General features: G+C 38.9%; 5 protein-coding genes across 5 annotated transcripts; 3 read left to right on the top strand and 2 right to left on the bottom strand.

Annotated features, from left to right (window-relative positions):
• The first annotated feature begins 465 nt into the window (after positions 1-465).
• LOC115265806 (uncharacterized) lies at positions 466-1,031 on the top strand. Its single transcript, XM_029871749.2, has one exon. The coding sequence runs from the start codon at positions 623-625 to the stop codon at positions 983-985; it is 363 nt and encodes a 120-aa protein (XP_029727609.1). The 5' UTR covers positions 466-622; the 3' UTR covers positions 986-1,031.
• A 2,215-nt stretch (positions 1,032-3,246) lies between these two features.
• Positions 3,247-3,694, bottom strand: LOC115265805 (uncharacterized). Its single transcript, XM_029871748.2, has one exon. The coding sequence runs from the start codon at positions 3,661-3,663 to the stop codon at positions 3,298-3,300; it is 366 nt and encodes a 121-aa protein (XP_029727608.1). The 5' UTR covers positions 3,664-3,694; the 3' UTR covers positions 3,247-3,297.
• Positions 3,695-4,226: 532 nt separating this feature from the next.
• LOC115265804 (uncharacterized) lies at positions 4,227-4,663 on the top strand. The gene has a single exon (XM_029871747.2). It carries the CDS (start codon positions 4,250-4,252, stop codon positions 4,625-4,627), a length of 378 nt encoding a protein of 125 aa, XP_029727607.1. The 5' UTR covers positions 4,227-4,249; the 3' UTR covers positions 4,628-4,663.
• Positions 4,664-9,889: 5,226 nt separating this feature from the next.
• On the top strand, positions 9,890-20,786 carry LOC109421336 (adult cuticle protein 1). Its single transcript, XM_019695846.3, has 2 exons — positions 9,890-10,040; positions 20,298-20,786. Exons 1-2 carry the CDS (start codon positions 10,035-10,037, stop codon positions 20,598-20,600), a joined length of 309 nt encoding a protein of 102 aa, XP_019551391.1. The 5' UTR covers positions 9,890-10,034; the 3' UTR covers positions 20,601-20,786.
• Positions 20,787-20,825: 39 nt separating this feature from the next.
• LOC115265524 (uncharacterized) lies at positions 20,826-21,739 on the bottom strand. Its single transcript, XM_029871065.2, has 2 exons — positions 21,297-21,739; positions 20,826-21,231 (listed from the first exon to the last, which is right to left on the bottom strand). Exons 1-2 carry the CDS (start codon positions 21,432-21,434, stop codon positions 20,848-20,850), a joined length of 522 nt encoding a protein of 173 aa, XP_029726925.2. The 5' UTR covers positions 21,435-21,739; the 3' UTR covers positions 20,826-20,847.
• Between the last annotated feature and the right edge of the window lie 3,505 nt (positions 21,740-25,244).

The raw sequence follows: 25,244 nt of genomic DNA on the forward strand, positions 1-25,244 counted from the left end.
ATGATGGCTTTCAGCCTCTTGTCTATTCATGTGCAGTTGTAGCCGTGCTGGTTAGAGCGCAAGGTACTGTGTATCACCATTACAGTGCCTCGGTTCGATTCCCGCCGCCGCCCGTATTTCTTTTTAAACATGTATTGGTATTTGATGCCGCCGCTGCTGCCATGATCAGTCTGAAAATAGAACAAATAATGAGAAACCAGTGCGACAGAGCACACGCACACATGCGAAATTTTCCTTTTCCAGATTCTAGGAAGCCAATACAATTTTTGGTATACTGCCACCTACCAATTTTTGTATTTGCAAGGCCCTAATACAATATTTGTATATGTTTCATACCCAACTGTATTAGAATCTGCCAATCTCAGGTTGCGTGTAGTAAACAAACATCGAATTCGATGGAACTTATACAGGTACGAAAAGTTTTGGTCAAGATATAGCTCTATGACTGAATCTATGCAATCGAAATCAGTGATCCGTGGCTGTCAGTAGAACGACAATCGCTACCGGTAAAGTACTTCCGCGATGGTTATGTCCCGCAGTTGTATAAAACGAAGCATCGATCCATCAATTCGATACAGTTTGCCTTCAGCGCTTCAATCGTCAAAACCCACCAACACTCAAAATGAAAGCCATTTTCGCCCTGGTCATCGCATCCTTGGCTGTTGCAGCCCACGGATCGTATCTTCCTGCTACCACCGCCGTCGTCACCGGTGCTGCTGCCGCCTGGCCCTACAACGCTGGATGGAACTCGTGGAACGGATGGAATGACTGGAATAACTGGAACGGCCTCTATAACCAGCACCATGGATTGGTGGGCTACCCATATGCTCAGGATTGGTCGCCAGCTCATGGTCTGTATGGACACAAGACCGTTGTCCAGGCGAACCATGGAGGTCATGCTTCCTATCCGTGGGGTCTGCCATGGGGAAGCTACGGAGCTGGATACGCTGGAAACTACGGATGGGGCAAGAAGGTGGTGTACTGAATTCAAGAGATAATGATGAAATAAAGGATTTGGCCGTTTAGCAATTACCAAATATTTCAATTCGAATAGCTGCACTTGTTTGAGAAAAATCCATTTTACTGTACGAGTAACTTATGACCAGGGAACGTAAATACACTAGCTTCGTCTTCGTAAGAAAGAACGCATAACTTATAGATTTTGTCTTTTTATCTTTAAATTTTCTAATATTTTAGTATTTTTCTATAGACTGATAGACTTATGTAGACACTAGACAGTCTTGAGAGAGAGAGAAAGTATTTTTTGTGGGTACAATTAATCCACCTTGACGTTATTCTGCTTTTCTCGTGTTTTCATTGACGATTGTTTAAATTGTTATTGTAATGTATTGATTTCAATTATCGAATCCTTCAACCAGCTGAGGTACATATGTAATTACATGGTCGATCACTAATGCAAAAAAAAATGGTCAGGTCAAATTAGAAAAAAAGGACTTATGTGAAACTGTTCCGCTCTTATTATAGAAATAAGTGGAAATAACTTCATCTGAAAATATTCGTTGTTAAAACTAATGTTATTATTCAGCCTTCTATCTAATCAAAAACATGAAATTCTTCTACATTTCTCCCAAAACCCAGATGGAACTTGAGAACCTTCGCAACCCACTAAAACCCCTCTGAAACGTCTTGGATCGCCCTGAACCGCCATGAAACGCTTCTAAAACTTCCCCTAAAATCTCTGTGGAACTGACAACAAAGTATTGCAACATCTGTAAAAACCATCCTGAATACCCGACGAATCTGAGAGCCTCTGGAGCCTCCTGGAATGCCTTGTAATATCTCTGTGGCGCTTCATGGAGTCTAAGGGCATTCCAGGGGGTCTTATGGGTGTTTCAGGGAGTACAAGAGGGTTTAGGGGGTACCTTGAGAACTTAAGCGCGTTTCAGGGTGTGCCAAATGGTTTCAGAGGCCCTTCAGGGGACCTGAAGGGATTTCAGGGGGCTCCAGGGAGTCCTGGGCCCGGGCGTTTCAGTGGGTCTCAGACATTAGCGGAGCCAGCATTTTCTTTTTTCTTACTCACTCTTCTAAAAACACACGAGAAAGAGAAAGATAGAAGAGAGGGCAGCTTGCCTCCTCTTTCATCTCGTTCTTTTTCGTGTGTGTTTAGGAGAGTGAGTAAGAAAAAAGAAAATGCTGGCTCCGCTAATGGTCTCAGGGGTTTTATGTAAAGGAGTTAGGGGTGTAACAGATTTTCAGGGGATACCAGGAGCTCCCAGGGGCGCTTTATGGGTCTCGTGAACTTTTCAGGGGGCCCCAGGGATTCCAGGAGGGATCAAGGAATGTTTCAGGGTGCCCCAGTGGGTTTGAAGGTATTTCAAGGGCACTTCATGGGGTATCAGGAGTGTTCAAGAGGATCTCAGTGGCATTTCAGGGTATCTCAGGGCGTTTCAGAGGGTTCCAGAGGGCTCCAGAAGTGGTTCAGTGGTCTCAAAGACGTTTCACGGGTTTTTAGTGAGGTTCTAGGCAGTCTCAGGGGCGCTTCATTGGGTTTCAAGGTCATTTGGTCATGGTTTTCAGGGGCATTTCAGGGGTCCTAGTGATTTCGGAAGGGTATCTGAGAGTTTCAGGAGTGTTTCAAGGGATATCAAAGCGTATCTAGAGGTCCTACAAGATCTAAGAGGTTTCAGGATGTTTAAGGAGGTTCCGGGGGATCTCCGGGGTGCTTCATATTATTGACATGCTCCATAAATCCTCGTAATCCCTTTGAAATACCCCTGAACGCCCTTAAACTCCTGAGACCTCCCCATAAAACCCTTCAAGTGCTCCTGAAACCTACACTAGACGTCACTAAAACGCCCTTTTAATTCTCGTCATCAATTTGAAAGGCAATTGTAAGCCCTTGGAACCTTTTTCAAAGACTCCAGAAACACCCTGTAACTAATTAAATTGATTTTTTTGAAGGAGCTAGACCATAATATAAGCTTTCCTTTTTTTGATGAACTGGTTGGGTGATAACCGAAATATTATGGTGAGTTATGTAAGGGACCGTTAATAAACCAGGTGAACTTCTTGGGGGAAGGGAATCTGGCCAAAGTCTACACTCCATACAAGTTTCAATTTTTTGTATGGACAAAAGTCTACGAGGGGGAGGGGGGTCTAAGATGGCCAAAATTTGGTCTACGTGGTTTAAGAACAGCCCCAAGTGGTATCATGATGTAGGAGGACTGTTAACTGTATATTGTTTGTGAACTGTTGTTTGAACTACAGCAAGAAAAGCGACATAGATAAATTGCCAAACCGTTAAAATCTTTATTCAAAAATCATTATTTCATTATTTCAGTACACAACCTTCTTGCCCCATCCGTAGTTTCCAGCGTATCCAGCACCGTAGCTTCCCCATGGCAGTCCCCATGGATAAGAAGCATGAGCTCCAAGGTTGGCCTGGACGACGGTCTTGTGTCCGCCATAAACACCATAAGCTGGAGACCAATCCTGGCCATATGGGTAGCCATGATGCTGGTTATAGTAGCCGTTCCAGTTGTTCCAGTCGTTCCATCCGTTCCATCCGTTCCACGAGTTCCACCCAGCGTTGTAGGGCCATGCGGAAGTGGCACCGGTGACGACTGCGGTGGTGCCATGAAGGTACGATCCTTGGGCTGCTACAGCCAATGATGCGATCACCAGGGCAAATATGGCTTTCATTTTGATTGTTGTTTGATTTGAACGTTTGAAGCGCTGAAGGCAAACTGTATCGAAATGGTGGACGGATGAGCTATTTTATACATCAACTGCGGAAACGCCTGTGCTTGCTGGAACTTGCTGCCGTTCCATTCTATTGCATGGGTCACTGATTTTGTTTGCAAACGAAAAACGCTTATAACAACTCAAAGCCGAAATAAATTAGAATGCAATAGAAAAACACAAATGACATATAACACACACAAACAGGATACATAATTGAAATTGGTGATAATTCAAATGAGGAGCTTGTATGTTTGATGAACAAGCCTTCAAATCAAGTTTTGTGGATTGCAGGATTATTTTGTTTATTGGATATGCGAACTGGGAGCCAATCAATCATGAATTAGTGTCATCGAGAAGATATCATTCGAATTGTCATCGTCATTATTGAACCATGAAAAAATAATTGCAGACAATCACATTGATCAAGTGGCAAACTGTAAGAAAACCATAACTGTATAAAATGATCCATTCAAAGCTATTTTCAGCACAGTTCGTCTTCAGCGTTCCATTTGACTAGCGGTCAAGCCAAATAACCTTCGTGAAAATGAAAACCTTCATCGCTTTCCTCATCGCCTCGCTGGCTGTTACTGTTCAAGGATCATATCTTCCTGCTGCTACCACCACAGTTGTAGCTGCCAGCCCTACTAGTGCTTGGCCCTACTCGACCGCATGGAACTCGTGGAACGGTTGGAACAAGTGGAATGACTACCAGCCTCATTATCAGCAGCACGGATTGGTCGCTTACCCATCCTACGCTCAGGATTGGTCTCCAGCTTATGGTGTTTATGGTGGTGGACACAAAACCGAAGTCCAGGCAAATCTCGGTGGTCATGCTGCTTCCTACCCATGGGGTCTTCCTTGGGGATCGTTCGGTGCTGGTTATGCAGGAAACTTTGGATGGGGAAAGAAGGTTGTTTATTAATTTTGGATTGATTATGAAATAAAGGAAAGGATATTAAACAGCAACGTAATCGATACCATTTATTGAACACTTATCCGTTTTCGTACTGCCCTTTGATAAATGATTCATCATAAAGGTACCCAGACAACCAGTAATCGTATAAGATCTTGCATAAGATGATAAAGTGGAGCCACATGCGTACATGCCTCCATTTAAGCGCATGTAAAATGTACGCATATCGCCTCCACTTTATCATCTTATGCAACATCTTATACGATCACTGGTTGTCTGGGTAGGTACTCCCAGATCAAATCTGTCTCGTACCCTGGTAGCCCTTTGTTGTCTGTCTTACAATTACAGTATTTACTACTTACTTTACATCCAGTCCTGGGCACCCATGGTGGTGCAAAGGGCCGAATTGAAAGATCTCCATCCTGGGTGATTGCCAGTCATCGCCTTGATCTGTGGCCAGATCGAATTTCTGTCGACTTGCCTGATTGGCTGAGCCGCCATGAGCCTCAAGGTCTGCCTCTGCTGCGATGTCCAACTGGGTTCCCCCGCTTGTTTACAGATTTAGTTCCCGCCCCAACGTAGAGTGTGGCCGACCCACCTCCACTTTTGCTCCCGAATTTCTGTCGCTATCGGCGATGGAGCTCCATGGATGATCCAGGATATCCTAGCTGATGTAATACTGTCTATTGAACTTTTAGCAGACTTACTGGACATGATAGATCATAACTCGTAGCTTTGTATAATGAAAGAACTTACCGTTACAACCGCAGACTATAGGATCTAAGCTCAAGAACAGTTTGGATAACCTAGGATATCCCGACTGATCTGATATTGTCTATTAACCTTTCTGAAGACTTACTGGATATGATAGATTACAAATCGTAGCTTTGTATAATGAGAGTAGTTATCATTACACCCATAGACTTTAGGATCTAAACTCAAGAACAGTTTGGATGACCTAGGAAATCCCGACTAATCTGATACTGTCTATTGATCTTTCAGAAGACTTACTGGGCATGTTAGATTACAAATCTTAGCTTTGTATAATGAATGTAATTACCATTACATTCGTAGACTTCAGAATCTAAACTCAAGAACAGTTTGGATGACCTAGGATATCCCGACTTATCTGATATTGTCTAGTAACCTTTAAGAAGACTTACTGGCATGATAGAATACAAATCTTAGCTTTGTATAACGAAAGAAATTACCGTTACACCCGCAGACTTTAGGATCTAAACTCAACAACAGTTTGGATGTCCTAGGAAAACCCAACTGATCTGATATTAACTTTTCAGAAGACTTACTGAACATGATAGATTACATATCGTAGTTTTGTATAATGAAAGAAGTTATCGTTACACTCGTAGTCTTTAGGATCTAAACTCAAGAACAGTTTGGATAACCTTGGATATCCCGACTGATCTGACACTATCTACTGAACTTTCAGAAAACTTACTGGACATGATAGATTACAAATCGTAGCTTTGTATAATGAAAGAAGTTACCGTTACACTCGCTAACTATAGGATCTATACTCAAGAATAGTTTGGATGACCTAGGATATCCAGAAAAAATATTCTGCATAATATTTTACCGTTTTTATGCTATTGACCACCAAAACTGCAGAAAAACGTACAAAAAACTCCATAATAACGCTTGGAAAAAATCCGGCTTCAAAGGGTTAACTCTACCAAGACGAAGGACATGATAGCGGATGGAGACAGAGGCAGGCCTAGTGGTGTTAGTGTTAAGGTAGTGATTGATGGGAATGTGTTTGAAATTTTTGAAGAGATCGTTATCTTGGTACATTTGTGATATGATTTGTGCCAAGTATACAAAGACGCGAATATTGTGAAACATTTAAAATATGGCAGACTGCAGTGGACTGCACACGTAGTGTAACTGCCGTTCTACGCATAGTTGACCCATGTTGAAAAACTTGAAACTGAGAAAATCGCGATTTAAGTTTCTAACAGGTTTCTCTTGATTTTTGGCCAAATGGTGCAACAAATTTGATTTAAGTTTTCATAGTATCGTTAGAAATCGCTTATATTTCCATGCCTGAAGTATTTCCAATCAAATAGGGTGACAAAGGGTATTATCGGCAGGTTTGTTCTCTTCGTCATGGGGGGTTTTTGTGGTCCAAATTGCCTGAAACTTGGGCACATAACTCAGCTTGGTTGGAAAGGATGTGAGGCCAACTTTGAGATCAACAGCAGTGTTGGTAAAATCACACTCAAAGCAGACTCATGAACCGCTCCTGCGTGAGTAAACTCGCGCGCGATTCTGAATCGTTTTCTCACGTGCGAGATTTTGATGCAAAATCTCGCTCTCACGAGTCAAGCGCCGGAATCTCGTTCGCTTGTAAAACGTATCCAAATCAATTTGAACGGCATTCAATGTTATTGTTAGATGTTAGATTTGCTTTTGTTCTAACATATAATCCTAGAAACCTTGATATAAATAATAAGAACGCCAAGAAATAATGCAATGAGTGAAATCGCGAGTCAACTCATGGATGATTTTTTCTGCGGTGAGTTTGGCGAGTTAAGAATTGCGCGTGAAACAACTCAACCATGAGATTTGAGAATTTGAGTTTTTACCAACACTGATCAACAGGTTCCAAATAAAAAAGCCCATGACGAAGAGAACAAAACGGCCGAAAATACGTAAGCTCCCCTATTTAAAAAAATATAGTGTTTTTAGCAAAAAATGATTAGTAGGACTGTTATGCTTAGAAATGTGGTCCTGTTGGCGAAATTTCTACGCATAACAGTCCCACCAGAATGAGTCGTCTCTTTTCACGCTCGATGTGGTCTGTTCAGTACGACTTTGGTCTATTTTTTAATAACAAACAATGTTAGCTTTTCTTATAACATTATAACACTCCCATGCATAAGGCTCAAATGTCTCGACGCAAAACGGAGCCGAAGGACAACATAAGAGTGGCATCACATTTTAAGACTTCCTCAATAATCGGGTAAGTTGGAACTAGGTGAGTGAGTTCGTGAATATAAATTTGACTAGTGAATTGGTGAGAGGGTGAATGTGAGGTGCTCCAAGATTAGGTGAGTTGGATAGTGAGTCAGTTACGAATTGGGGTAATTACAGCTTACAGGGAGTTGCTCCGTAAGTTTTAATGTGTTGGTAAGAGAATTGTTAAATTGGTGAGTGTATGCGGGATAATAAGTAAATGAGTTAGTAGGTCAGTGAGTGACATAGTGAGTAAGTGAGTTTGTTGGTTTATGAGTATATGAGATCTGTTCCGTGAGAGTAAGTGAGTTCATTACTGAGTGAATTAGTGAGTTAGTAAGCGAGTTATAAAGTATGGGTTTCGTGGCCGTGCGGTTAGCAGCGCCAGCCATTTAGGTGTATGATATCCACGTAGTGTGGCTTCGATTCTCACTCCAGTCTAAGAAAACTTTCCACCAAACGAAGAATTCTTCATTGGACTACTGGGTGTCGTACACTTAAACCTCCACTAAAGAAATAAGGCGTAAATGGATTCATTTTTTTTACTTAAAAAGCTCTTACATCGCAGTTTACGTTGAAATATATACAGTATTATCGAAATAAGCGATTAGATAGTTAGGCCAAAAACGTTATAAGATCGGAAAGGTCATTGGGCATTGGGCCGAAAATGTTGGTAGGTCGAAAAGGTCACCAGGCCGATATATCGTTTGGTCGAAAAAAAAACGTCATTAAGCCGGATTGGTCATTTGGCCGAAAATGTCTTAAGTCCGAAAAGGTATATAGGCTGAAAAGGTTTTTAGGCTGAGAAGGTCTTTATCAAATTCTGATTTATCGACCATATTCTATATTTAACTTAATCATTTTATGGCTATATCGGTCTTTTTCTACTCAGAGTATAAGGGAGTAGAGATCAAAGTGGATAATGAAATAATAGATATGAAAGTATTCGCTAGGTAGCGAACAAGTGTGAAAATTTTAAGGAGGTGAAATTAGGCATGTAGGCCATGTATTGAACGAAAACACTTGTTCGCTACCTAGCGAATACTTTCATATCTATCATTTCATTATCCACTTTGATCTCTACTCCCTTATACTATGAGTAGAAAAAGACCGATATAGCCATAAATTCATCAAGTTATTAATAAAATACGGTCGATAAATCAGAATATGATATAAAAAGTTTGACTTAAATAGAAAAGTGTTCTATCCAATAAGATCGAAAAAGCTAATAGGATGAACACGCCGCAATATAGGTATACCCCTATGAACGGAGTGCGAATTCCGAAAACGCTACTGATCGATAGAACTTGTGATGAAAACAGAACAATACATAGGCAGTCGGGTGCCTGAAACTTTTGCCAGTCTTGGTAAGGTGGTATGAACTACCAACCAAGCCGATCTGTTTAAAAGCACAGGTCGTACGGTTTTAAGCACATACAAAAAAATGAAACCGATGGTGCAAAAATTATTTGTTATTCTTTCATGGTTTTGTATGTTTTTCACATTGATCCGTAGTGGAAAGTTTCCTTAACAGTTGCATGTTATATTTTGCCTAATAAATATGATTCAAGATACTTCAAACTAAACCATTCGCAGTTACTTGAATTGCTCTAGATACTAAATCATCTTGATCTGCTGTTAGCTCGGAATTTCAAAGCTTCTATTTGCATTACATATTAGCGAAGGGGACATTCTGTAGAACATTGACTATGCAAATTCTCGCATGGGGAAGAATGAGGAATGCGTAGCAACAGCTTTGCGTAGAAACAATTCCCGACCAACCTATCGTGACAATCACTATGTTTGACCGTAAAAACATCACTTTACACCCTCAATTTATGAGTTCACTATTTTCTTCAGTCGAGAAAGGCCAACCGGATCACCAGCTGATCATCAACCGACCAGTCAGTCGGATCTTGGGGGCATGTTCTCCCGCTTGGCTACTACTATCAGCAACCGGTGTGACACCGGTTTTTGATCCGTTCCGTAAAGCGCGCGCGCGTGAAAATTCTAATTACCCCTGTAAGATATTTACATTTCATTATCACTGGTTGCAGTGGCGGCAGTATCGACGGTGGTCGGTCGGCCGTCGGTGGTTTATATGCGTAAGCGATTTAGATCAACTTCAAGTCCGGGGTCAGCTAGTGATGATGGGTGGGCGGTTGCCAAGTCTCGGCTGATCTGAGTCAGCCCGAAAGGGGTGCGGTGCGGAAGGGCGGAACCAGCTAGTCTTGGCCCTATACCTACTTGTAGGAACCGTTGTTTTCTACCGAGCTCGGATAAGGAAAAGAAATGGACCTGGTTCTGGTTTGGTTCTAGATGTTGTAGTTCCTGGATTTGTGTATAAAAAGGCGGCAACGAATAGAACGCCGTGTCACAGTTAGTTGGTGTGTTCAGTTGTTTGCAAGGAAGCCAAATATTTCCGCTAGAAGAACCAAACATGAAAGTGAGTGATGGGATAGTGCATTGGATAGTGTAATTTGGGATGTTACGAACTGTTTTGTGTAAATTGTAAAGGAACTATCATGGTTTCGAATGTGCTAAATATCTTTCACAAAAGCTCATCATTTTAGGTGGAACAGTTTTGCTTGAATGTGTTGTTTCATGTTGTGTAAGCCTCGTGAAGACCAGGCCAAAGCCATTAACCCTCGAGCGATCGCGCTATTATATTTTGTACAACACGTTGAAAAAATCTCGCTTTTTATACTCAGCATTAGCGTGGTGCTGACGGTGGTGACCAACCGCGCGAATTACGGAAGGTTTCGAACATTAGTGTACAATTCAGAATTTTAGATGTTGTGTTGATGTTTACCCGACTGAAAGAAGAAATTACAGAAAAAAACATATCTAAAAATTCGTAAAGAATATATAACTATTAAAGTGTAACTGATATTTTAATCAGAGTCGCAGAACCATTGCGAGCTGAAAATGCTTAATAAAAACCGATAAGTGCTTCATGACGAATTTCTCAATGAAATACGCGTAATTATCCATAAATGTGCGACAATAAACCTAGAGACGGCTAGATTTATGAAAGTGACTCTTACTTTATTCGGCAAACTGTTACAAAAATTACAAAACAAAAGTCCATTTTTTATAGCATGTTTCTGAACTGAGATAGTAGCGTGAATAAAACTCTTAGCAAATCAGTGCTTCTCTCCCAGCCACAGTGTATGTGTATTAGGAAGCGGCTTATTTTCCTAAAGTTGTTGATTACCGGAATTTGTATGCTTTTTTATGTAATCTGAATCACATACAAAAAAATCTGAGTTTAAGCCAAAAATATTGAAAGTCCAAGGTGGTGCAAACGCATCAATAATGAATTTTCGAGTAATGAACATTTGCTTTCACATTAAGTGTCATAACTTTCTCAATTTATATCCAATTTTCAATCTCTTTACATGAATCTCTTTAAATGTGTTTTTGAATATATTTAAAGAACATAAAATCATTCAAAAATCACACAAAGTATGAGTTTTTCACACTTCATAATTTTTTCTTCTTTTTTTGAGCTATTTGGCCAGTTTATCATCCTTTAGAATTCTTTTTCAAATATTTATAATGTTTAAAAATTGCCTTAACAGATTAAACGTTCATGTTTTTACTTTTACCATTCTTTTAATCGAAAACTGCCAAAACATGACCAAAAATAAGATTTTTCCACGTAAAATTAAATTTTGGGAGGAATTTTTGGAAGTTTTTACACAAAATAAGATACTAAAATTATCATACTTTCGGTTAAAGTACATAGTCGAAGATATTTCTAAAAAAATTTCTTTGTATTTTAAACATGATAATATTTAAAAAATATTAAAGTTTTAGACTTTTATACAGTGATTTTGAACAAACTTTCCATATTAAGACCATCTGCAAAAAACAATCAAAATTAAAAGTTTTTAAAAGAAAATGAAAGCAAATTTTCTCAGAAATCCATAAAAAATATGAAGTGGAAAAAGTTTTCCACAAAATTTTCCACTGCTGAGAAACTTTATAAAGAAAAGTCAGCAAAACTGTGCCCGAGCTCGCGAAAAATTTTCATAAAAATAATTTTGAGAAGGTAATTTCATAAGGTTTAATCGCTGAAATTTTTGGATTGCACTTTTTTTTTTGTTCCTGAGTTATGGCCAATTTTGTGAAAAAATACCATATAAGCCTTTTTGAAAATAAAGGGTATCCGGCCATTTGGCCGAAAAGGTCGTTTGGCCGAATTCTGATCAAAACAATTTTGAAGCGTGAGCAAATTTTGAATAACATTTTAGCTGCCAATATGGCCATCAGAAATATTTCCTTCTTTTGATCATAGAAAATTATTTCTAGTTCTAACATTAAGGCGAAACTGGAAGCATTTCCTCATTTTTTCGTTTTTGTTTTTTTTTATTAAATAACGAAGCAATATTTTCATAATCGGTTTTCGTGCACATGTAGAGTAGGGATCAGGGTATCTCCTGATTTTTTTTTTCGCGATGGAAAATATTTTCGTTTTTGCAGAAACCATTTTTGAACAAAATTTCACAAAAAAATGGTTTCTGCAAAAACAAAAAACATTTTCCACCACGAAAAAAATCAGAAGACACCTTGATGCAAACTCTACATGTGTATGAAACCCGATTTTGAAAATATTGCTTCGTTATTTAATGAAAAATCACAAACCAAAAATATGAGAAAATGCTTCCAGTTTCGGCTTAAGGGATTAGCTGGCGTTGAAACTGTGAATATTTTAGTAGAAATGTTTCCTTCTTTGAATCAAGGGCTGTTCTTTTGACTTACACTGATATGGAAAACAGTGGCATGATCACTTAAGTTCATCATTACTTTTTCGGCCAAAGGGCATTCGGCCAAACGGCGTTCGACCAAATGACCCTTTCGGCCAAATGGCTTTTAGCCAAACGGCATTCGGCTAAATGGCATTCGGCCAAATGGCATTCGGCCAAATGACCCGGAACCAATGAAAGTGTTCAATACAAGCTTTCTTGTCCATAATTCATGGGATTAATAGTGGCATTTTATCCTAGAAATACCTAAAAACATCTGTTTTTTCAAAGATTGTCACATTTTTTTTATGTTACAGAAATCAATATTAGACGTTGGTTCAGGAATTTCAATCAATTATTGTTCAAACGTTAATTTAGCTTCTTTACCAGAAAATTTCCCTGTTTTTTTTCAGAAAATCGTATTCCCCCATTAGTTAAAAAAATGATAAATTATTCCAAACATTCTTGAAACCAATCTCACCTCATAAAATTTCTTTAACTGTTTTGATATCCACCAAAAATTCTGTTATTAAAAGTTATGCCAAATGTTTCTCCTCGATTTTGCAAAAAAGTCAAGCGTAATATGAATTTTCCTTCAGGATTAGATATCTTTGAAAATGTTTGAGGATTTTTCAAAAACTTTAAGAAAGAATATAAGACCCAAGATCTGCCAAGTTTCCGAGGATGGTTAAATGGTTCTTACCATTCTTCTTCCCGAATTTTGGTTGGATGCTGGTAAAAATTATACATAGTTTTTTTAACTGAAATTTGTACGTAAAAATATTTTTGATAAAAACATAAATTTTGAAAATCAATGAAAAATTAAAATTCAGGAAAAGTTTTAAGAAGCATTTGATCATCCTGGGCGATTCGGAAAATTTAGAGGCTGGAAATAGGCTTGCTATAGAAAATTAATAACAACAAATCGGTGGGTAAGTTTATCGAAAAATTGCAATTATTCTAAATGTAACATAAATCCGTAGTCCGTGTTTCAGGGAGCATCCATTAGGGGCTGTTCATAAACCACGTAAACCAGAATTTGGCAATCTCAGACCTCCCCCTCCCCCTCGCAGACTTTTGTCCATACAAAAGTTTGAAAATTTGTATGGAGCGTAGACTTTGGCCAGACACCCCTCCCCCCGCCCCAAAATGTCTACGTGGTTTATGAACGGCCCCTTAAGTACGTCCCGCTTAAATTGAGAATTTTCGAGCTCCTCCTGCATTCTAACGGGTTTTTCTTATACTGAATATATATGTCAATGGTCTTTTTTCAAAAACTTTCTAATTTTTCAACTTTTTGCTGGTTGGATGTAGGAAAAAAAATGTATAGTGTTTCATTGGAAGTTGTTCTTCGAAGATAGTTTAATATCAAAAATCTCAAAAATTATTTGTTAAAAATTGATGGAAAATAAAAAAATAAAAACGTAATAACTGGAAGCATTCGATTATCCAGGAGCAATCCTAGAAGAATTCTGGATTGAAGTTCTGAAGGATTCCTTGAAGAAACTCTGGAAGGTTTCCAGAAAGAAAAGATTGAGAATTCTTAGGAGAAAGATCTACTTCTTCTTTCCTGAAGGAACTTCTTGATGATATCCTCGAGAATTTCCTAAGAGCGAATTTTTGGATGAATTAAAAAACGAGCAGACTTTCTGATGAAATTTCAGAAAAAATCTTTTGGAGAAATTTCAGGGGTCTCAGAAGGAATTTAAAAAAAAATCATGAGAATTTCAGTAGTAACTTTCGAAAAAATAATTAGGAAGTATAAAAAAATCATAACATTTGGGTGAATCTCAGAAAAATCTTCTGGAAGAATCTCAACAGGACTTCTTCTTCTTTATGGCTCGACGTCCCCTGGAACTTGGCCTGCCTCGCTTCAACTTAGTGTTCTTTGAGCACTTCCACAGTTATTAATTGAAAGGCTTTCTTTGCCTGTCATTGCATGAATTTGTACATTGTGAGGCAAGGACAATGATGCACTATGCCCAGGGAGTCGAGAAAATTTCCCCGACCGGAACGGGAATCGAACCCGCCGTCTCCGGATTGGCGATCCATAGCCTTAACCACTAGGCTAACTGGAGACCCGGACCTCTTAGGTAAAACCAAGAATAGATTTCCTAGGATATAATGGAATTTTCAAAGGAATTCCCGTAGAAACTTGAAGAATTATTTAAAAAATGATATTTAGTAGAAGTGACCAGATATAGTTTGTACTGATGCGAGACATAGTTTTATATAACTCAAATTGTAAGTTTTTCATTGATTCAGTGACCATGTTTTCAAAAAAAAAAAACTTAATAATATCAAAATACAGGATGCTAACGTCACAAAAAGAAAATTATTTTTAAATTTTTGTAAAATGTAAAAAATGTAAAAATGTAATTGTAATTTTTTATGAATACGTCAATCAAATATAGATAATGCAAAACATAGCCCAAAATTTTTTTTTTTTTCAATTTAACAATTATACAAAACAACGAATATAAATTTGAAACAAATAGTCTTAATAAAAAATGTCCAACAAAATAACATAAAATTATAAAATGACGTCTCTGCATAGTTTATAAAGGATGTTGATAGAATCCCAATATGGTCACCACAATGGCCGACTTTCGTACCTACTCACGGTTTCAGGCACTCAAAGGACATTTATACTGTTGTCAGACGTTCATTTTTGTGCATGTTGAATTTGGATCCTAAAGCGTTTGTTTTTAAAATTTCAGTTAGAAGTGTACAATAAAAGATCCTCTATTGATTTTTTTGGTATTATTTTAGATATCCTTGTAAATTAATTTAAATCTTTTTTGCTTTTTCTGAAAATTATCTCTGAAATTTATAAGAGAATTCCTTCGAAATGCCTGAATATTTTTTCATGATTTTTTTTTGTACAAACATTGAAAGAAATTGCTGGAGAAAATTTAGGAACGTGTTTTTTTTTACAAAATTGTAACTTCTATAGAAATGGCTTGATCATTTCTACAAATTCCCTGTTGCATCTATTCACGTGAATCCTGGAGAGACCTTAAAAATGCATAAAAGTCCCTGCAAAAGAACAGCTATTGAAAACTTTAAGAAAAAAAATCTTGAGGATTCTTTTCAGGCATTGCTAGATGAATAGCTTAAGGAGTTCTGAAAGAAACCCTTAAAAGACCAGGGAAAATCCTGTGGCAATTTCAAGCTACCTTGCTTAAGAAAATCCTGAAGAGTCTGAAGCAAGTAAATTTTGAAAAATTTCAACGTTGTTCTTCGAGAATTTTCCCTGAGAGGTAACTAAGGCATTTTTTTCAGTATTTCGCTGGAAGATTCGTGTCTAACGCAATTGCATTTTGTTCATTGGCATTGCTCAAAAATTTCTCAAAATAATATTTTAAGAATTCATTTAGTTTTTCCAACTAAAACTCATGTTTGCTTTAAAAGTTGTACTATTTTTTCCACGAATCCAGCAGCCTTTGGCATGCTTCTTTAAGAGATTTCATCTGAAGGAATCTGTATTACACAAAGATCGCTCTGTGGGGTATAATAGTGTCGATATATGTATCGATATCTCTGAGAATAATTTGAGGAATATTTCTTGAAAAAAAAGTGAACGAAAGTTCTGGCAAAAAGTCTTCATATTCTCTTGCAGAGAGCTTACAAGAAAAGGTAAAACATATTTCCGAGAAAAATAATCGTTTTTTAACAGTCTTTTGATGGGTTGGAACAAACATAAAAATATCTTTTGCCAACATTCAAAAGAAAAAATGTTGTTATTAACCTTCACGTATCCGACCCCCGACAACTCATTTTCAAAACGCTGGCATTTCGTCAGTTTTCATCCGATGTTTTTGCAGTCGCCCTCAGTCGATCATAAATTGATGATAGTTTATTACACTTAAGTGGCCATGTAATATCCGGAATCATTTCAGAGATATTCCGAATTGTACTGGGGTCAGGGGGTGGGAGAGATGTCTGTTTAGCCAAATGCCTAAAAGTGATTGTTTCGTTTGTTATTTTGTTTGAGAGGCCCCCACGGAACCTGTTCGACGTGTTCCGGAGCGGCCACATCAGTGGATACATATTTCAGTAATTTTTTTCTGCCCCATTCTCTCGAAATCATGAAGACTGATACGTCACACGGAATGTTTTGGTTGCAAACCAGAAATGTCCTTGATGACACCCTCGTGAAACCTGTGGTAGATGTTCCGGGGTGGCCATATTAGTTGATACAGATTTCAGGGTATCGTTTCTGACTTCTGACGTTTCTGAGTCATTCGTAATCATGAAGTTTGATATGTTGCACGACATGTTTTGAATGAAAACCAGAAATGTCCCCAATGAGGCCCCGCGGAACCTGTCATGGTGATCCGGATAGGCACACTTATTCAAATCTGGTAAACGAAGTTGTGTTTTGTTGTTCGCAATAAAAATTCTGCTGAAAATCGATGATTCAAACACAATAACCCAGGAAATATTCACTTTTAGCCATTTCGGCACCCCCTGACCCCAGTACATTCCAGAATATCTCCGGAATGGTTCCGGATATTGCATGGCCACTTAGGTGTAACAAACTTGCACAAATTTATGATTGATTGAGGGCGACTTCAAAAAAATTGGATGGAAATTGACGAAATGCCAACATTTTGAAAATGAGATGTTGGGGTCGGGTACGTGAAGGTTAAACATATCAAAAAAATAGAGGGGTGTAATTTTATTGTAACTCAAGTAAAAAATACTTGAAAAGTGCCTATTTTTTAAAAAAAAAATCATCGATATCTTATGAACGGAATAACGTAGCAACATTCTTCGCGCACAAAAATGCACGTTTTAGAAGCTCTAAAAGTGGTTTTTAAACTACATTGACGAGAAATTTGAAATAAAACAGATAACGCGATAGAATGATTTGTTCTAGCGTCACTCTATGGAAACTATGGGAAAATGCTCCAAATTTGGTCAAACAGTTTAAACGCTTTATCTTTTAATTGCAAATTTCTCTTGTATCGACTTTTCGAACCAGAATATCCTCTTTGAATGAGAACTCAACTATACGCACATTTTCGTGCGCGGAGAATGTTGCTACGTCATTGCGTTTAAAAGATATTGATGGTTTTCTAGAAAAAAATAGGCATTTTTCAAGTGTTTTTTACTTGAGTTACAAAGTTATTTTTTGATATGTTTTATAACAACTTTTCTTATTTTTGAATGCTGTCAAAAGATATTGTTCTATGTTTGTCCTAACCTTGGTCCCAACCCGTAATCAGTCTTGACAGAAACTCCCTCGCGAGAAAATGAGGAAGCGATTTCGGCGATTTTCTGAGGAGTGAAATAAAACTCAGAAATCACAACGCAAGTCCTCAACAGCACCGAGCTAGAGCTTGCCGCGCAGCGAGGAGTTCGTCCAACACTCATAATTGCTTGTTGTGTTTCTCACGTCCACTCACACTCAAAAAGCTCTCGCGAGTTCCACTCCCATGCAAAGAAAGACTCTCGAGGCGAAAATCGCACTCAAAAACCCGAAATAATCATCGGCTCATTTTTCGTTCCCCTCTTCCTCGCTCAGTTTTTATTGCCTCTCTGTTTGGGGTTTGTTCGCTCCCTCGCGACGAGGCAAAAGCAAAACACCGCTCTAGAGCATGTTGCAAAACTCTTTTGATTTCGAGGAGGATTATCAAGCCTGCCCATAATATCACCTTTTCGAATATTTTTTTTAAAGAAAAAACACCTGTAAGTATTGAACCAAAAGATATAACTCAGCACACGAAACGACGCGTCTTCAAAAGCTCTACGAGTGTTTCTTGAGCGACTTAGATGAAAAATCAAAACTGAAAAAGTTAATGCCAGAAAACCGGTTCTTTTTGAACTACCCTAAGTTAATTCAAAAAATATCACTAGATCGGTAAATTTTCAAGCTAAATAAAAACTGTGTTCAGCAAACTAGCTCAAAATTTATAGATCTACAACTTTACCGAAGAATGTATATAATTATTCTTGTAAATTATAAATTTTGATTTCCAATTTCTTCGATAATATGGACCACGCTAATTTTCATGTACATTGGAAAGAGGGCATTATTATTAGGGACAACTTTGTAGAAGACCGTATTTGTCTAAAAAATCATTTGAAGCCGCTGAATGCATCTGTCCTCGTAAATCTGTTTCGTGGACCATTGTGCACAGATTCTAGAGCCTATGCTTACAAATTACGTTACGCTCTGGGGGATGGGAGAGAGTTCTCCCGAGTATTGCGGCCCATATGAAAATTAGGATTTTCATACCAAGAAAGCGTTACACAGCCCCGAGTGAAAAAAATCGATTTTATCGTTACGTAATGAATAGATACTGTGAAACAGATATTAGCGTTGAACGTTGACGTATCGGTTCTTGAGTCTAGCTCAGGTTATGTGGCTTATTGATAGTTTTATTCTAGATGTGTATGCATATTTCATTTTACTTACTCGAAGTTTGGAATCAATTTGTGAAGTTAAGTCAGTATTTTGGGGAAATGGCTTCATTGAGAATGAAAAGTAAATAATTGTGGGCGAAGGAATGTTTGAACTTATGTATGAAAATGTTTGCCAACAATCGTCAGTATTGTTAACCAATGAGAAAATGAAAATAAAGCCTGCGCACTTTAGAATCGGTACGCTTTCAACCGGCTGCAGATAAAAAACGGTTTAACCTAGAAAAAAATGTTGTAAGAAGCAAATGAAGCTTATTTATTTTATTTTGTGAGAAAAATATGAAAAATTCAGTTTTTATTTCTTCAAGATAAAATTTTGACCCGATTGTGAAATTCATGCCATTTTATTCTGCACAAACCAATGATCGTCAACATTTGCAAATTTCACAGATTACCGGCTGATATTTCCACAAGAAACAAAATTATATTCATCAAAGATATGCTCAAAACAAGTTACGGCATTAAACTCTTGACAAATATGGTTCACAAGACCATAATAAACTTATAGCCTTATTGTCCATTCACGCTATATTCAAAACATAGTTTAACTCAAAGTAATTTTTTATGAAAAAATATTTCCTGGGATCGTTTTTTGGATCTACAATTCCCCAATTCAAGTGGCCCAGCTTAATTCATATCGAAACCTGGATTATTTTTGGAATTATTAGCAGTTTTCCCTCACAGTTGTCGGAAATTAACAGTCATAAGGCTAACTCCTCATAATAAACCTAAAATAAGATAGTTTTCATGGATAAAACACTAAAAACCATATAGATTATGGAACCATAGATGGGATTCTATGATCACAAATAAAAAACTTCTGAGTAGATTCAGTTCAATTGAAAAAATCGTTAGATATTTCACGCCATCAAAACACATCCAATGAATTTCGTCTGCAATAGTCCATATAGCTTTCGAGCCACGATTAGTTATATTGTTCTGCATCAAATCATTGGTTTCTTGCATACCACAACTATTCGTATAGTATCCTTCCCGTATGCGTATTTGCCGAACTAAAGCTTATGCGAAAACAACTTTTTTGACCTTAAATATCTATGCAAGTCTTTGATTTTCCATAAAACCCTTCAAAGGCTTAAGATAGCTATATTAGAAATTTTAAAACACTCATGGAATATTTTACCTCCCTCAATCAACAATTATAATACCAACAACTATTCTATACTGCGTAATTGGTGGGTTTGGTAATTATATATTCCTAAACAAATCTTGAATCTGACAATGATTGATTTTTGCTCGATGTGTGCAGAAAAAACTGGCACTATTTACGAATTCAGATCATTGGTTCATCTAAAAATATAAAAACAGCAAATTTTATATTTCTCCTACAAACTACAATAAATAAGCTTCAATTGCTTCTAACAACACTTTTATCCAAGTGACACCGTTTTTGAGCGGCAGCCGGTTGAAAGTGTACCGATTCTAAAGTGCGCAGGCTTTAAGTTTACGTTTCGACCAACCAACTAACGTACCAAATTTGCCTTGTCTTCTACTCCCCGCAGGTCGCTGCTGCTCTCTTTGTTGTGCTCGCTCTGGCCCTGACGGCTGAAGCTCAGCCCGCGTGGCCATGGGCTCCATGGCCCGCTGCATGGCCCGCCGCTTGGCCACATGCGGCTTACCCTTGGGCTTGGCCAGCTGCCGCCCCAGCTCCAGCCCCCGTGGTGGCCGTTGATGCCCCAGCCGCTCCGGAACCAGTTGCCACCTCGGTCACTGCCACCCGTGGAGCCGTCCACGTTGCCCCTCTGCCCGGGCACGCCATCAACCAGCAGCAGCTGAATTTGGCCGCCGCACCAGGAACTGCCTAGAACTGTCGACACCTACCAATCCCAAAACAGAAACGCCGCCGTCAAACGATACTCAGAAGTCAATCGCTGTACCCGATGCCATCTTTAGTTCTTTCCACGCCATCTATATCTATTTCTGTTCTTGAACTATCAACGCGCATGGATCAATAAATGAAATCGCTTACTTTTTATTTCTCTATAAATGAATGGAAACAATCAGTCTCTTTATTTGGCTAATGAGTAGAAAACAACGAAAATATTCGACCACCTATCGGGGACTCATGGCTTGGAACCTCTTCAGCACCGACGGGGCCACGTAGCGATCCGTGATGTAACCTTGTCCGTTGACGAACACATTTGGTGTAATCCACGAGCCTGGTTGTACAGGGGTATAGTTGACCAACGAATTCGGCTGAGCCTGGTAGTTCATGAATTTTGGCTTCTCTGGTAAATGGTCCCAAAATGTTGAACTAGGATAGTACGGCTCTAAGGGTAGATGATCCTGATTCAATTCCTGATCCAGTGGATAAAAGGAATCAACTTCGTTGAGGTGGAAGTCCGTGTCCAGCTGGTGTTCCAGTTCCAACGGGGTGTAGTAATGACCTTCAATCGCTGTTATAGCTACTGCGAAGGTGATCCACACTGTTGATGTCTAAAAAAGTAATTAAAAAAAGCTTGAAACGGTATCTATGGATAATTTATTTGAAGGGCGAGTACTTTCATGTTGTGTCTCTTGAAGCACCAGGTTGAACCCAACTTGACACGGTAACGACCCGTTGAACTATGGTGGCTTGTGCCGGTCAGTGAACAGTATTTATTTCTTCGGCCGAATTTTGTACCTGCTGCGCTGCGCATTACCACCACCGCGCTCACCGGATGAGTTCGTATGGCTCTAGCTAGGTCAATCAATCCACGGAAAGGCGGGAAATTAATTCGATCGCACAGAGGAAGGCAGTTGATGATGTTTCGTGGTCGCCATCAGCTGGAGACCGAATGGTATGCGGCGGTGGACCAGCTAGCAGTGAATGGAGACGGTTCAGCACCTTTCGAGTGATTTTATGACTATGGGTTGGTTTTGATGAGTGAGGTCGAATAGGCGATCACCACCATCGCTTTAGAAGATGCACATTGACTTGGCACCATACAAATTATGGTGGGAGTTTTTTTTTTACAGCATTCTTCTGTTCCATTTGTGGAGATGATGCGATAAATAAAATAATGCAAAAATAAATCTTCTCACGAGAACTTTGAATAAACGTTTTTGCCTTTCTCGTACACCAAGGTGTACCGAAAGGCTATATGTTCACTCCAAAAACGAAAATTTGACAGAGCCCCCGGAGGGGTCAAGTGTTATATACCAATCGACTCAGCTCGACGAGTTGAGATGATGTCTGTGTGTATGTATGTGTGTGTGTGTGTGTATGTATGTGTGTGTGTGTGTATGTGTACAAAAAGGTCACCTCATTTATAGATAGTAAATATGAACCGATTTCAACGACCGATGGTTCATTCGACGCGGTATATTGCCCCATTGTTTCCTATTGAAAATGGTTCAGATCTGTCCAACCGTTCCAGAGTTAAGGCCATTTAGGTGTTCCGGACCGGTACCCCAGGAAGGGGCCAGATATTAAAATGCAACAAACCCATGCATGCGACCCATCAAACCACTGCATTTTCGATTTTCTGATGAACGGGAAGTAGGAAAATGGTCTCAGACTATATCTGAACCGGTAGTGTTTCGGAACCGGTTCCGGGTGTCCCGCCGGAAGTGGCCAAATATAAAAGTGAACATAACCCATGCATGCGACACGTCAAATAGCGGCATTTTTGATAACCAGTTGAATGGTGAGCAGGAAAGTAGTTTCAGACTATATTTGAACCGATAGTGTTCCAGAACCGGTTCCAGGTGTCCCGTCGGAAGTGGCCAACTAAAAAAGTGAACTAAACCCATGCATGCGACACATCAAAGAGCGGCTTTTTCGATAACCTGATGAACAGTAAGCAGGAGAATAGTTTCAATCCATATCAGAACCGGTTGTGTTTCGGAACCGCTTCCAGGTGGCCCGCCGGAAGTGGCCAATGAAAAAGTGAACCAAACCCAGGCATGCGACACACCAAATAGCGGCTGTATCGATAACCAGATGAACGGTAAGCAAGAAAATAGTTTCAGACCATATCTGAACCGGTTGTGTTCCGGAACCGGTTCCAGGTGTCCCGCTGGAAGTTGCCAATTTAAAAAAAACAAACCCAGGCATGCGACACATTAAACAGCGGCTTTTTCGATAACCTGATGAACGGTAAGCAGGAGAATAGTTTCAGACCATATCTGCACCGGTTGTGTTCCGGAATCGGTTCCAGGTGTCCCGCCAGAAGTGGCCAACTGAAAAAGTGAACCGAACCCATGCATGCGACACATCAAAGAGCGGCTTTTTCGATAACCAAATGAACGGTAAGCAGTAAAATAGTTTCAGCCCATATCTGAACCGGTTGTATTCCGGAACCGGTTCCAGGTTTCCCGCCGGAAGTGGCCAATTAAAAAAGTGAACCAAACCCATGCATGCGACACATCAAAGAGCGGCTTTTTCGATAACCAGATGAACGGTAAGCAGTAAGATAGTTTTAGTCCATATCTGAACTGGTTGTGTTCCGGAACCGGTTCCAGGTGTCCCGCTGGAAGTGGCCAATTAAAAAAGTGAACCAAACACAGACATGCGACTCATCAAATAGCGGCTTTATCGATAATCAGATTAACGGTAAGCAGGAAAATAGTTTCAGACCATATCTGAATCGCTAATATAGTAAACTGACGAAGTTGAAGGGGAGAATCCTGCTGAATGCTTCTGATGATGACCGAAGAATAGTAGGTCGAAACGCTTAACGCTAAACAAGCTGTATATCACCGATAGTCACCAATCAATCCTCTAAATAACATATCTGAACCGGTTGTGTTCCGGAACCGTTTCCAGATGTCTAGCCGGAAGTGGCCAGTTTAAAAAGTGAACCAAACCCATGCATGCGAAATATCAAATCATCAAAAATGTTCGATAACCAGATAAACGGGCAGCAGGGAAATAGTCTTTGACCAAGCTCTGACCACACCTAAGATTGCCAGCAGTGTTGCAGGATTAGACGCATCGCTGAAATTACAACAAAACAAAATCGATGCAAGCGATACATATGCGTAAAAGAACAAAATTTTGATAAAAAATCAAGCGATCTTGCAAATCACACCATTTTCCTGAGGCGTAATTACACAGTAGGATGAATCAACGTTGTATGGGAAAATTTTAATTTTATAGCACTTAAATTACTGCGCACAATTTTGATGCAACTGGTTGAGCCATCGCGCTCTGTAACACGGTTGAAATTTGAATGGGTTTTATTATGGGAAATTTTACTTGCTTGCACTTTTTTTTTGTCAAATTTTACATGAATCTTTACTCCACGTTCCACGCCCAATTGTCCCATGTTATATGGGAATCGCATATAACATGGGATAATCATGCGTAGAACGGCAGTATAACCAATGATAATAAAGTAAAGGCTAAACTGTGCAGAAAAAAAATTGCTGAAATCACGGTGTGTCTGGTGGACAACATTAATTTAAAAAAATCGGTATCGCTAAGACACCCACCAAACGAAAGCTAAGAGTCCCCCCTTTCATTTGAGACTTAAATGAGAAAGTTCTATCGGCGGGTCTAGAACATTTTTTTTTTGAAAAATATGATATTTTTCCTTTTTTTTCGAAGAACACATTAATGACAAAACACTGTTTTTCCATTGCAAGCATAACTTTCCGACGATATATTTTTTATATTCTGTTTATTATTCTACCCATAAAAGCATAATAGTCCCATTTGAATGGGAAATCCAGCAGATGACAGTTTTGTGTTTATGGGCAGTTTGGAGAAAGTACTAGAGTATAAACTAGAGTATAAAATCGAGTTAAATGGTATTCCTTTGAATTCCAATTATGTGTTTGCATCTTTTGACAGATACGAATACGTCTTTAGTGTCTGGTATTTGACTGGTTCACCAGCAGATCACCAATCGACCAACTTTTCAGCACATACCGTCATTTGGTTCTTCAGATTTGTGTTCTTGAAATTTCGAGGTGTGACTTCGTCATACATATATTCTTCTCAAACAGCTTCCATGTGCGTCTGGAACTCAAGACACATGTTTTCTTTCGTCTTCTTACTATTTTTCTTCTTAGCTTAACGTCCCTACAGGGACAAAGCCTGCAACTTGTTCTATGAGCACTGTACTGCTGGTGAACGCATAATTGTCCCACGTGTAAAAACAGACAATCGAGAAAATCGCGTCCAAAGTTCAAAAAAAAATAAATTGCCTCAACTATGACGCATAGGTACTGAATGGTGTTATAACATCGACCAATTTTGAATTTGAGCGCCATTTTTTTGTTTTAGAGCGATTTTATTGGTTCATAGGATTTGCAGTGAAACGTGACGCTTATGCGTTCACATTTTAGAATGTGACAAATCGGCGTTGCATTTTTTCGACAACTTTCGGATCAAAATATCTATTTTTATTTTCCTATATGATAGTACAGTATGAATCATGTTCAAAAGCTGCCAAAAATGAACAAAATCGGTTTACTTTTCTGGTCATTCGTTGACGCCGGTTTCCATCTGGATGGCAGTT

Source organism: Aedes albopictus, chromosome 2 (assembly GCF_035046485.1).
Source record: "Aedes albopictus strain Foshan chromosome 2, AalbF5, whole genome shotgun sequence".
Classification (NCBI taxonomy): Eukaryota; Metazoa; Arthropoda; class Insecta; order Diptera; family Culicidae; genus Aedes; species Aedes albopictus.

Bases quoted from the DNA above. Each gene is read 5' to 3' on its own strand.
- LOC115265806 (XM_029871749.2), top strand. From the start codon at position 623: ATGAAAGCCATTTTCGCCCTGGTCATCGCATCCTTGGCTGTTGCAGCC.
- LOC115265805 (XM_029871748.2), bottom strand. From the start codon at position 3,663: ATGAAAGCCATATTTGCCCTGGTGATCGCATCATTGGCTGTAGCAGCC.
- LOC115265804 (XM_029871747.2), top strand. From the start codon at position 4,250: ATGAAAACCTTCATCGCTTTCCTCATCGCCTCGCTGGCTGTTACTGTT.
- LOC115265524 (XM_029871065.2), bottom strand. From the start codon at position 21,434: ATGCGCAGCGCAGCAGGTACAAAATTCGGCCGAAGAAATAAATACTGT. The intron at 21,232-21,296 runs GTACTCGCCCTT...TTACTTTTTTAG, and splicing joins TCAAGAGACACAACATGAAA to ACATCAACAGTGTGGATCAC.